This window comes from Theobroma umbraticum, unplaced genomic scaffold (assembly GCF_002168275.2).
Source record: "Theobroma umbraticum cultivar Fairchild unplaced genomic scaffold, ASM216827v3 scaffold_30.0, whole genome shotgun sequence".
In the NCBI taxonomy this organism is placed as follows: Eukaryota; Viridiplantae; Streptophyta; class Magnoliopsida; order Malvales; family Malvaceae; genus Theobroma; species Theobroma umbraticum.
This window is the reverse complement of record NW_018397254.1, coordinates 13524078-13536607: the sequence shown is the minus strand read 5'-3', so window position 1 is coordinate 13536607 and position 12530 is coordinate 13524078. Positions and strand designations below refer to the sequence as shown.

The 12530-nt window shown below is 31.8% G+C and overlaps 1 protein-coding gene across 1 annotated transcript; it reads right to left on the bottom strand.

The window, feature by feature from the left end:
• Positions 1 to 376: 376 nt before the first annotated feature.
• Positions 377 to 4860, bottom strand: PNSL5 (cyclophilin 20-2). Its single transcript, XM_021432027.2, has 7 exons — positions 4231 to 4860; positions 3937 to 4149; positions 3710 to 3860; positions 3505 to 3593; positions 2107 to 2161; positions 1685 to 1770; positions 377 to 786 (listed from the first exon to the last, which is right to left on the bottom strand). Exons 1-7 carry the CDS (start codon positions 4252 to 4254, stop codon positions 628 to 630), a joined length of 777 nt encoding a protein of 258 aa, XP_021287702.1. The 5' UTR covers positions 4255 to 4860; the 3' UTR covers positions 377 to 627.
• Between the last annotated feature and the right edge of the window lie 7670 nt (positions 4861 to 12530).

Genomic DNA, 12530 nt, shown 5'->3' with positions numbered 1-12530 from the left:
CATTTTTTTTAAAAATTATAATATTAAAATTTATAAACTTTATTAATAATTATAAAATATAAAATTAATAGTAATATTAAAAATATATATTTTATATAAATTTATGTATATTAATTTGATCTTTTCATCATCCAACTTAAAAAATTTGAAATAAAAAATCGACCAAATAAATCAATTGCATTAAATTTTTTTGACAAATAAACCCCATAAACTAATTGAATTGAACTTTTTTATTCAAATTGTATTTGATTCGGTTGGGTCATTAATCCGATTCAATTTCGCTCACCCTTAGTGATTGCAGGCACTGACGGCACGCCCGCACCACACCAAAGCTCTCCTCTCAGGCAAACGGGTTCTTCAATTTTTCTTTCATCCGTTCCAATATCCAGATGGCTCAAACCATCGCCATCCCATCCATTCACTAGCTCAATCATCTTCAAGAATACATTATGATGTTTGACAGGGTGATAATTTCTATAACTGAGTCTTAGTTTCTCGTCTTCAGACATGATTAAAAAGATAACCATTCTCTGGAAAATCAAAACTCAATTAAGCTAGAGCCTTTTCAAAATTCAGTAAACTAGTCCAAAGTTTGGGGTGAAAAAAAACAAAGATGAGCAGCTAGAATCAGGCTTCAGCTACGGGAAGCTCACCACAGTCACTGACAACCACCTTCTTTCTAGGACGGTCTCCGCGATCAGTCTCTTGTGATTCAATAAGCTTCACAACATCAAAGCCTTCCAAAACCTGCCCGAACACAACATGCCTTTGATCCAGCCATGGGGTCTGCAATTTTACCAAGATCATAAATAGATATATCAACATTGGAATGACAATTCTTGTACTGCAAGAATAACTCTCCATAATTGCTAACTGAATTACATAGACCATCAACATTAACCCAGCAGAGAAGCACTGAGAGTAGCTCTTTCTTTTTTGCTAACTGAATTTGATAAACCATCAACATCAAGCCAACATGCAAGCACGCGTGTGCCCACTCACACATTGACACACATGTAACTACAATAACTCATTACAACTGGGCAAAAAGTTCCATTGCAACTCAAGGGAATCAACCTATAAAGATTGAGAAAATAATGACAGCAACCAAAAAGTAAACTTCAATTGAAACCTCTAACATGCTTGTTGTCTAAATATCAGGTGTTGATTACAATACATAGATATTTGATAACTTGAGACAGTTTAGGCTTGAATGGTATTGAATGACATAGGAAAGTCATCTCTATATTGTAATATTTGCAATGGGATTTATTGAAGGAGAACTTGATTTCCACATGTGAGACACTGGATTGATCTTGGTAGCAGATAAAGAAGACAGTCTATAAACATTAAATCACAATAAACAAGATGTTCTGTTGGTAAAACTCTATTCACTTTTATGCTGGTCAGGAAAATGTCAAGTCTTTCAGCTTATATTGTCAACTAAAAGAGTACCAATTAACATATGTAATGCCACAGAGCATGATAATGGCAGTTCCAATAAATATTTAGAGCAAAATGGGCCACCAGCCAGCGTGAGGTGCAAGAACAACAGAAACAGTTTTTACTACTTGTCTACCTCGTTTTGTGTGTTTTTGTGTGAAACTATGATGATAACATCTAACCCAAAAACATTGTGTGGAAGTGTATCAATGATGTTTAACCAAGAAAGGAATCAACATACCTTGACAGTGCAAATGAAAAATTGGCTGCCATTTGTGTTCGGGCCTGCATTTGCCATACTAACAATTCCTGGTCCTGTATGGAATACTGCAAGGCATTCTATATATCAGAAATATGCAGCAACTGATGCATGAAAGGCAGTTTAAAAAAACAACCAAAAGACAGAAATTTGGAACCATTGCTCACTAATTCCAGACAAACTATAGTTTTAATTAATAGCACACTGTATTAGCCAGAGACTGCTGCTCAAGTCTTTGATGAGAGGAAAGGAGGATCACAAGATAATAACTTGATAAGTTAGATGATCCTTGTTATCATCCTGAAAAACAATCTTCCTCTACATAATCTTTCTAAAGCAAGGATGTGGCATAGTTTGACTTCTAAATTGCCACAATAATGATATGAAAGCAAGAATCAACTTACACTTGAAGTTTTCATCTTTGAAGGTACGACCATATATACTTTTGCCTCCTGTTCCCTGCAACAAATTTCAAATGTCATTGCATTATAATTGAGCAATTGGAAGCTGATAAATGCCAACACGCTAGATCTACTTGGAAGCTCATATACTAATGTCCCATGCAAAAGACAACAGAAGGCACAATTGAAGGAGAATTTTCTTGGCAAAAGCAAAGAATACTTTTTAAAGAATCTGCCAAGGCAATTGCCAATGTTCAATCTAAAATAAAGGTGAAAATAGATTAAAGAAAAAGCATATTCCAGCTGGTTGCAAAGTCCTTAAAGGTGATAAAATATGTTTCACATCAGGGGGCATAAACCAAACAATTAAAATGAAATGCGTAATCAATTTCACTACATGCATTTTTTGTCATTGATCAGACACCAAAAAAAAAAGGTACATAAGAAGGTACTGAGAAGCACGAGTAATGAGGTTCCAAGAGCAAAGAATAAAATGGACTTTATGTAATAAGCATTCAGAAGATCAGCACTAAATTTTCATTAAAGAGGGGGAAAGAAGGCGGTGGGGGGAGACAAATCTTGCTTCATCTTCAAGACACCTTAACCTAAGCTTATAATGTATTTCTCACCATCCAAAGAAACTACACTGAATATTGAAGCTTCTCATTTAGGCCTAGTGATAGACAGGGTTGTTAAGGATGTCCTCTATAAATGACTACTAATTAATCAAGGTAGAGTTGAGCATTATTATGCAAGTGTGCAGGTAACAACTATCAACTAGTCGATAAGAAAGTTTCTCTAATATCCCAATAGACGCAAAGAGCTTCATCTTTTCTAGCCTTATTCTAGGAAAGCACATGATCATGAACTGCTGATGTAAACCTTCAACTCTATGAGACCACAGATATCCTAACTGATCAAAGGAGATGTATTCTCTATGCAAAATCAAATTACAAACTAAAAGCAGCAGAATGTGTTTACATCAAACGTGAAGATTATTCTTTCCAGACAAAATAACAAGTCAAATGAATTTCTGCTAGCTAGGATGCATTTTTGTGTCATGAGCAATGCTAATTTGCACAAAGAAAAGACTAACAAGCTCATCAGGTCGAACTAACCTAAAATAAGAGACTTACATCAAGCAATCATCAATGAAGATGGCTAGATGATTTTGTTCGAATACACAATGTTCAATACGATAGAGAAAGTAAAGGACAACATTTTAAAAACATTAATCTTTCTTAATTCATTGCAGCATTACTGCGATCTGATTCTACTAATTGATTTGCAAGTTTCTATTATAATCTAATTTGAAAAGAAAAGTGGCTTCAATTACAACAAAAGCATAGTCAATCATGCAAAAGACCATAAAGTCGTAAAGAGCTTGAAAGAAGCACCCACATTTCCTTTATCAAAGTCCCCTCCTTGAATCATGAAATCCTTAATTACACGATGGAACGTGGAACCTTTATACCCAAAGCCCTTCTCTCCTAAAACAAGATGCACATAATTGGAAATTAAATTAGGGAACAGATTAAAAGACTTTGTTAAACCAAACTACTACAATATTTTAAAACTTAAGTGTATAAGTAAAACAATTTACAACCTGTGCATAGAGCACGGAAATTCTCGGCTGTTTGGGGCACGTCATCACCATATAATCCAATCACAATTCTTCCAGCAACTTTACCCGCCGGATTTCCGATGCTTATATCCAAATACACTTTGTGAGTTACTTTTGATTGTAAAGTTGCTACCTACACCATCAGATTGAATGCTTTATTACTGTAATTTTATAATTTATAAGTTAAAACTAAATAATGAAATACCTACCTCAGCACTGGCTCGGACAGGGCGGAGAACATGTGAATTCCTCGGGGATGAAGTCAAAGGGAGAAGACGCAAGGACCCAGAGAAAAAGCTGGCAGAAAATGAAATACTTGAGGAAATCGAGACTTTTCCTGGAAGCTTCTCGGCAATACATGTTGGGCTAAGTGTTGGGTTCTTTGACAGGCTTCTTGCACCTGACAGCATACCCACATTTGACTGCAAAAGAACAAAAAACAAGTTAAAAATAAGAGGAAATGAATGGAGATGAAATAAGAGAGTTAGGGGAGATACATATACCAGGGTTGAGAAAGGAGCCGCCATGGATAATCTGGAGGTGGAGGTTGAGCTACGGTTACTGATAACTGATAAAAGTAGGTGTGGGACTTTGGTTTTTGGTGAAGGGAGAACGAGGTATTCGAGAGGCAAAGGAGGGGTTGAAATTACGGAGAATATACTGGTCTCTTTTTAAAATGACGAATGGGTCCTCGGGCGGGCATCGACGTATCCAAATATTTTTGTGGCGTAACCTACCAACTGACCTAGGATTGAGCAACAGTCGATTGCAACTGAGCAACCAGGTTGAAATCAACATTGTTGACCACAAGCATCTCAGTTATTTGGTGTGAATTGTGGCGTCGGTTATAACTGACAGTTATTCAGTCACTACGGTTCGATCATCGGGGACAATTCTTCCTCAACTGAATCGATCGGAAAATCGAAGGGGTTGAAATTCGAAATATAGGTCTCATTAACCTGTCATCCTCTTCCTTCCCTTTTGTTCCCAAATTACTCCTTTTCTCATTAATCCTTATTCCTCACTCCTGATTGAATTGAAAGTTTGAAGCCCTAAATTAAAAACCTTCAATTACCCCTTTTCTCATTAATTCTTCCTTCATTTGCCACTGCACTTGCACTTGCTGGCCTTCTCTGCCTTCTTCCTTACCCACCATTTATCTTCAAGGTTTGGTTTGTAAATTTTGATTTTGGTGTTAGCTGTTGTGCCTTTTTCCTTACCCATATGGTACTTTATTGTTGTGCTTATGGGTCATTTGATTAATTTGTCAACTGTGTTTATTTTTGAGCTGAGTGGTGGTCCTTGTAAATATGGGTGGGTATTGGTTTGTTGTAGTTTATTTTCACTAATGGAATTCTGAAGTTTCCACACAAACACAATCCACTCAAATGGGAATATGATTTTTTCATTTAAATATTTGTCATTTTGGATATGATTATGATTCCCATTTTGGATGAATTCAACTTATTTGTCATTTGATAGTTTGTCTCATTTAATTTGGGATGTGATGAAATTGAATTAATAATGATTTTGGAAGTGTTTGAGATTGTGGTGAACTCTTTCCTTCCTTCATGTTGTTGAATATTTTACATAATGACACTATTAGAAAACTAAACAAAGTAATGTCACTTAAACTTAGGAAAATAATTTTTACTAAAAATTAATTATGTAATTCTTATTTAAAAAGAAATTATATGGGTTAGACTATTTATTTAAACAACATGAGCTTGATTTCAATTTAAAATATGGGTTTGACACAAATTTAAGCTCAAGCTCAGCACAAATATTTTATGATTTTATCAACTTTGGGCCATTTAAACCTAAACCTAACATGAATTTTCAACTAGCCAAAACCGAAGTCAGTTTTGTTTGACAGATTTTTTCTTATGATTGGTAGGCTTCGATCGGTCATAAGGGACTACCAAAATCGATGGTTTTGGTTTCTCCTAAAATCAAAATCAATTGAAACCGACCACCGCACACCCCTAAATTGACCTACCTTATGTTTGGTCAAAGTACTATATATGTCATTTTATTATAAAATTTTGGGCAATTTAATCTTTCTATCCAAAATTGATTAATGTAACCTTTTGTTTCGATATTTTATACAATCGAGTTTCTTTGCTTAACTTTATCTAAATTTATCATTAATTATACTAATGTGGCATTAACATGTTAGACGATGCTAATTTGGCACTAACGTGTCAAATCAAATTTTTTTAAAAAAAAATTTATAATAGATTTCTTTGTACCATGTCATAAGGAATAATTTAAATGAAATTATAGAGTACAGAGACTAAATTGAGCAAAGTTTTGTCATATAGGACCTAAGTTGGGTATTTTTATCAATTTTTGTTTGGCATTACATTTATACAAAAAATGTACTTTTACACATTAATGCAATGGCTCTTATTTAGTAATTAAAAATTATTAATTTTTCATTTGTACAAAAATGTATAAACTAATTACACTTACTACCAAAAATTTAGACTTCACCTATGAAATCGATTCTATTAATAAAACTTTGTTGGTAAATGCTAATCGATTGCCAATGGATTTTTGATAGACAACATCTTTCTATTTTCCAACAGAACACCAACGGAACACTAATGAAATATAGCAATAGAACAGTTTTCATCGGTACTCAGTCAGTATTTATTTAGCGTGCCATAAAAGCAATTGTGCGAAGACTATTGATGGATTATATCAGTCGGTATAGAAGGTACTAACATAATATCTCGACGAAATTTCAATAGAAAATAGCTATTCTAAATGTTAGTAGTATACCGATGAAATTTCAAAAATGGCGACGGAATTTTCATTTGTTGGGAAAGTAAACCCAAACGTCAATCATTCTTGTGGATAGAACTCTTCATCATTACTTTCGTTGATAAATGGAAAATAAAGCATTCGAGGATTGAAACATAGCAATCAAAATATCGACGAAATTTGTAATATGTTGACGAAATTTTCATCGATTGATGAAGGTACACTCAAACGTCAATCATGATTATTGACGAAAGCTTTCATTACTTTTTCTGTCAATAAATGAAAAATAAAAGGATCGGGGTCAGAAATACCAACAAAAATATTGACGAATTTTCCTAAATACCAATGAAATTTTCATCATTGTAGGAAGGTAAACTCAAGTGTCAATCACATTTGCCAACAAAATTATCTATTGTTATTTTTGTTGATAAATAAAAAATAAAGCATATGAGGTCAGAAACATAGCAATAGAAATGCTAAAGAAAAATTGATTGATAATGCCTACCTTAAATGTTAGCAGGTTACCGATGAAGTTTCAAAATGTTGATGAATATTCTGTTAGGGAAAATTCAGTCATACATCAATCAAATGTCAACCATGCATAGCAAAAACTTCCATAGATAAATTGAACTATATAACCAACTCAATCAGCTTTCTTCCCATTTTTTCTTCTCTTTTCTTCTTTTTTCTCTATTTTTTGATTCTCACTTAGCCTCAACCTTTCCTGAACCATGCCCCTAAAGCCCATCCTTGCCGTTTGGTTGTTGCCCGATCATAACCAACGGTTGACATAGGCCTTTCGCCCTTGTTTCCACTAGTTTACATGGTAGAATTCCACCTCCATTTCCACTAGTTTACATAGTAGAACTCTATCGTCGACTCCACCAATTTGCATGGTAGAACTCCATTGCCGAACCCACCCTTTATAGGTATTTTTTTCCTCTTGTTTTTCTATTTTTGTTTGATTATTGTTGGTTTAACCTTTAATTTGTGATTTGATTTTTGTTTGCTAGTGTTTTGTTGAGTTTTCCACCAGCCCCTTGCAGACCCCATTTCATCGAATTCCCATTATTATAAGTAATGTTGAGTTGGATGAATTTTAATCTTAATGGATGTGAGTTGATGTTATTTGGCTATGTTTGCTAGTCCATTGCTTGTTTGATGTTAGTTGTTGATGTCATTTTTTTCAAAAGTATAAGTTGTTGCATTGCTTGTTTGCCGGTGCACTGCTTGATTGATGTCTTTTGGCTATTTTTGTTAGTGCATTGATGTCTTATGGTTTTTAACACATGTTAATATTCATGATACTATTTATCTCTAGTGGCTTGTTTGATGCTAGTTGTTAATGGTTAAAAAAAACAATATATTATGCCCAAAATGATGTACATTTAGATGGTTACAAATAGCTTATGGGTCTCTTAGTCATATCTGATTATGTACTAAATTAATTTATGTACTAATAACTTAATTAAATAATATAAATAATAAAATAAAATAATGTATTAGTAAACAATTATTAAATAAGTAATAATATTTAATTTCAAAAATAATTAAATTAGATAATGCATTAATAACTTACTTAAACGGTTTAATTGATTAAACAAAATTTAATTAAATAAGTAATATTATTTAGTTTTTAAAATTTTAAAATTATTAATTTTCTAATAACTTAATTAAATCATGTAATTAATAAAATAAAATAATGTATTAGTTAACAATTAATTAAATAACTAATAATATTTAATTTAAAAATTAATTAAATTAGTTAATGAATAAATAACTTAAATAGTTTAATTGATTAAATAAAATTTAAGTAAATAAGTAATATTATTTAGTTTTTAAAAGTTTAAATTAATTACTGTTAGGGGTATGCAAACGGTTAATTCGGTGAAATCAGTGTTGGAAATCTCAAAACCAAAAAATCTAAACTCTTCTTTTAAAAAAATCGAAATTGAACGGAAATAGTTTAGTAACTAAACAATTGAACATTGAACTACTTTGATTAGCTCGGTTCGATTACTGAAAAATGTGAGGATGTGGTATTTTTTTTATAAGATCTCATGTTAAGATTTTCTTTTGTTTTGTTTTTTAAATTATTGAGATTTTCCTTTGTTTTTTTTAATTGAATACTAAATAATGAAGAATTTTGTTTTGTTTCTTGAACTCAAAGCTCACTTATCTTCTTTAAATATTCTTTAATTCGGTTAGTTCGATTAGGTTAGTGTAGTAAGCTCAAATTAACTAAAACCAAGAGGGGGTGAATCAGGCTTTTTGAAAAATCGTTTCAAACTCAACAAAAAAATCAACTTCTTTCAACCAAATTTTGCTACTTGAGTTGAAAACCAAAGAGTTATTATCCTTCAAACAAATTTGCAGCAATGAAAACCAAAACAAAAATAAAAGCAAGGATACAAATGTTTTTATAGAGGTTTAACTTTCTCAAAAGTCTGCATTCTCTTCCTTCTCTCATCAAAGAGTTTCAAATCCACATAGAAATGCATTTTAATAGGATCAAGAAAACCTTTACAATGCTTATTTTCAGACTCAAGCACAACCCTTACAATTGTTTTTTACGAGGCTCAAGAGCAACCTCACAATGCCTTTTCACAGGAGCAAGCACAACCCTCACTAACTTTTTAAGACAAAGTTAGAACATTTACAAGAGTGTTACAGAGATTGAATAGCAATAAATGCCTTTTAAAGGTTTGTGAGCTAAGCATTTAAGCTTGAGAATAATAGGTATAATGAATATCAAGAGAATTAACTCAATAAATACTTTGAAGGAAAACTTGAATGAAATGTTGGAGTGGAATAAATGATTTCAAAGTCTTCTTCTTCTTTAAAATGCATGGGAGCCTTCTTTTAAACCTTCTCAAGAGAATAGAGTAGTTAGACACATTTTGGTATTGAAAATAGCCATTGAGAGCATTAATTTCTAGGTTTTCATGTCACTAGAGTCGAGTATCGGAGTGATGGATTTGACCTTTAATTTGAAATTCTTCAAATCTTTGCTTCAAAAGTCAAGTTTTTAATATTGAAGTCGACCTTTAACCCAAGGCAACCATGATTTCTTCTTTCCTTGTTTTTAAGTCGAGTATTCCATGACTAGAGTCGACCTTTTAAGCTTGCTTCAATTTTTTTCTCAAGTTTTTGCTTTAGGGTCGAGTTGGTGATGTTGTAATCGACCCTTAATCAGAGAAATGTTTGCTCTTGATTTCCTCTAACTAAAAACTCAAGGTTTGAAAACTTCTTGATTGTTTCTAAGTATAAGGGACTTATCAAACATTTTCTAAGACCTCAGGAGACTAGAATAACGAGTTGAAACATTTCAAATGCTTATGATCAAACTTAAATCAAATACAATTTTGTCAAATCAAAACATAAGCTATTTTCAAGTCATTTTCAAATTTAGCATGTTACTTTAGTTAGGAAAATTCAAAACCAAAAGCCAAATAGATTAAACCATTTTAATTAAACTTAATTAACTGAAATAATTGAATATCGAACTAACCAAATCGAAAGAATCAAACTCACTTCGGTTTAGTTCAATTTGAATTTGTACATCCCTAATTAATGTACTAATAACTTAATTAAATAGTGTAGTCAATAAAATAAAATAATTTATTGGTAAAAAATTAATTAAATAAGTAATAATATTTAATTTAAAAAATTATTAAATATGTTAATGTGTTAATAACTGACTTAAATAGTTTACATGCTTAAAAAAATTTAATTAAATGAGTAACATTATTTAGTTTACAAAAAATTAAATTAATAAATGTACTAATAACTTAATTAACTGTAATAGCGACATGAGAGTATAATTAACCATTTGTTCCTATATGCCTTTTAAGATATTTCCAACTTCACAATTCATAAGGCATTTAACATTTTCTGAAAGTTCTGCAGATAATACCAAGGAGATACCTATAACTTATACGATTTGTTTAGCTCATTAAGGTTTTGCTTCACAATCCATTGCTAGCTTAACATCCGCTAAATGGAAATCGTATCTTTCTTCAACAATTATTGAAGTTGGTTGTAGTTCTCAATTTAGTAAACGTCTAGCTAGGAATGGATTGTTCTGCTGAACATAATAAGTTAAAGGTATAGTATACTAGGTTGTTGATATCTATTTGGTAGTATTTGCAAAATTTGCAGAAAATGTTCAATGCCTTGTGTATGGTGAAGCAGTAAATATCTTAGACAATATTTAGCAACAAATGGTTATATACTTTTTGCTTTCTATTACTGTTAATCAATGTCATTTAATAACTCTCATTATCTTGAACACATGAATATGGCGAACCTAAAAAGTGAAATTGTCTTCACTAGACATTTATGGAGAGAAGCTAACCAGTACCATAACACACCTTAATAAATTAAATATAAACATGAATTAAGGTTAATTGGAAAAATTAAGCATAAAATAATAAAAGAATATAAACTCACATTATTGACATAATAGACATAATATTTGAAACAGATCAATCTCTTAAAATGATTCTTAACTTCTAAAGCTCCATACTTCAAACTATGCCTTTTCTTTCCAAGTTTATTAAATAAGTATGGTGACATAGTTTGGTCATCATTATTTCCAAGTTGACCAGGCTATGTCACTATATTTATGTAATAACTTAGAAAAAAGGAGGCATGGTTTGGAGTACGGAGTCTTACAACTCAATAACAATTTGGAGAGATTGCTCTTTCGGATATTATATATATTGTCTCAATAGTGTGAGTTTATATTCCTTTCTTGTTTTATACTTTATTTTTTTAATTAAATTTTAATGCTTTTTTTATTTTTGCTTTATTAATGTGTTCAATGGTACTAGCTAGCTTCTCTCTATAGATGTCTATTGAAATTCATTTCCTTCTTTTAGTTTTTCATTTTAATTCATGTGTCCAAGGTCATGTGAGTTGTTAATGGAATAGATTGTTCATACGTGATACTTAAGTTTTTGTTGAAATTGATTTCCTACCAGTAAGAAAATTAAAGATTAATAATAATTTGTCATTTATTTTGTTTAGGGAGTATAATGAAACCCGTCACTCAAATATTTTATAAACCTAACCAACCAACCTCAAATTGAATTTAATAGGTCAATTGGTTAGGTCCATAGACTATATGAGTTATCAACATTGCAATATTTTCAATTATGTATGAGTGGTTGGCATTGGATACATTGGTTAGGTCCATGGAGCATCTGAGCTCCTGTTCAAGGAATACAACACAATTTGGCACTTGTAGCTTAAATGGACTCGACCGAATTACTTGACATTATGTACCAAGTAGGGATTGAGCATATAAATCCTTAACAATGTTGTCTAAGTAGGTTAGATTCATAAAATATATGAGCTGTCAGCATTATGTAAATAAGGGTTGATCATAATGTGAAATCCTTAATAATATTTGCCAGGAAATTGAGGTCTACAAGTAGTCGGTATTTGAATGAGCATCCAGAAGATAAATTAGTTTTGTGATGTTGATAACTCTATTATATAGAGTTATTTTTAACACATATTTAGGACTTTAGTACTAGACCTTTGGGTTTTATGTTCATATTTGAGCATTTCAATTATTTTTCTAAGTAAAGTTAGATTACATGTTGAATAGTTGAATTAAGTTGATTTACTTTAATTCTACTTTATTTTAGTTTAATTTACTTTTAAGAAGAATTACTATCGATTTCTCTCATGATTATGTGCAGGATATGCGGTGCGCAGGGTGAAGTATGGTGAAGGTATTACTTGTACATGTTGTGGTAATTTAAAGATAACTATAGCTAAAGAAGTCCAATTGATGTGATTTTTGATTCATTAAAAAGCTAAGATAATGGGCTACAACTTTTGTGTTTACCATGTCACCCAATTTAGATCAGATCAATTTGAAAACCACGTTAGAAAATGATAGATAGATGTAGATTACACAGAAGGCAACATGGCAATTAAGGCCGCAATGCTGAAAGGACCACCATCGCAGCGTTGAAAGCTTGCGGTGGTAGCTGTGGGCTAGATGGGTGCATCATACAAG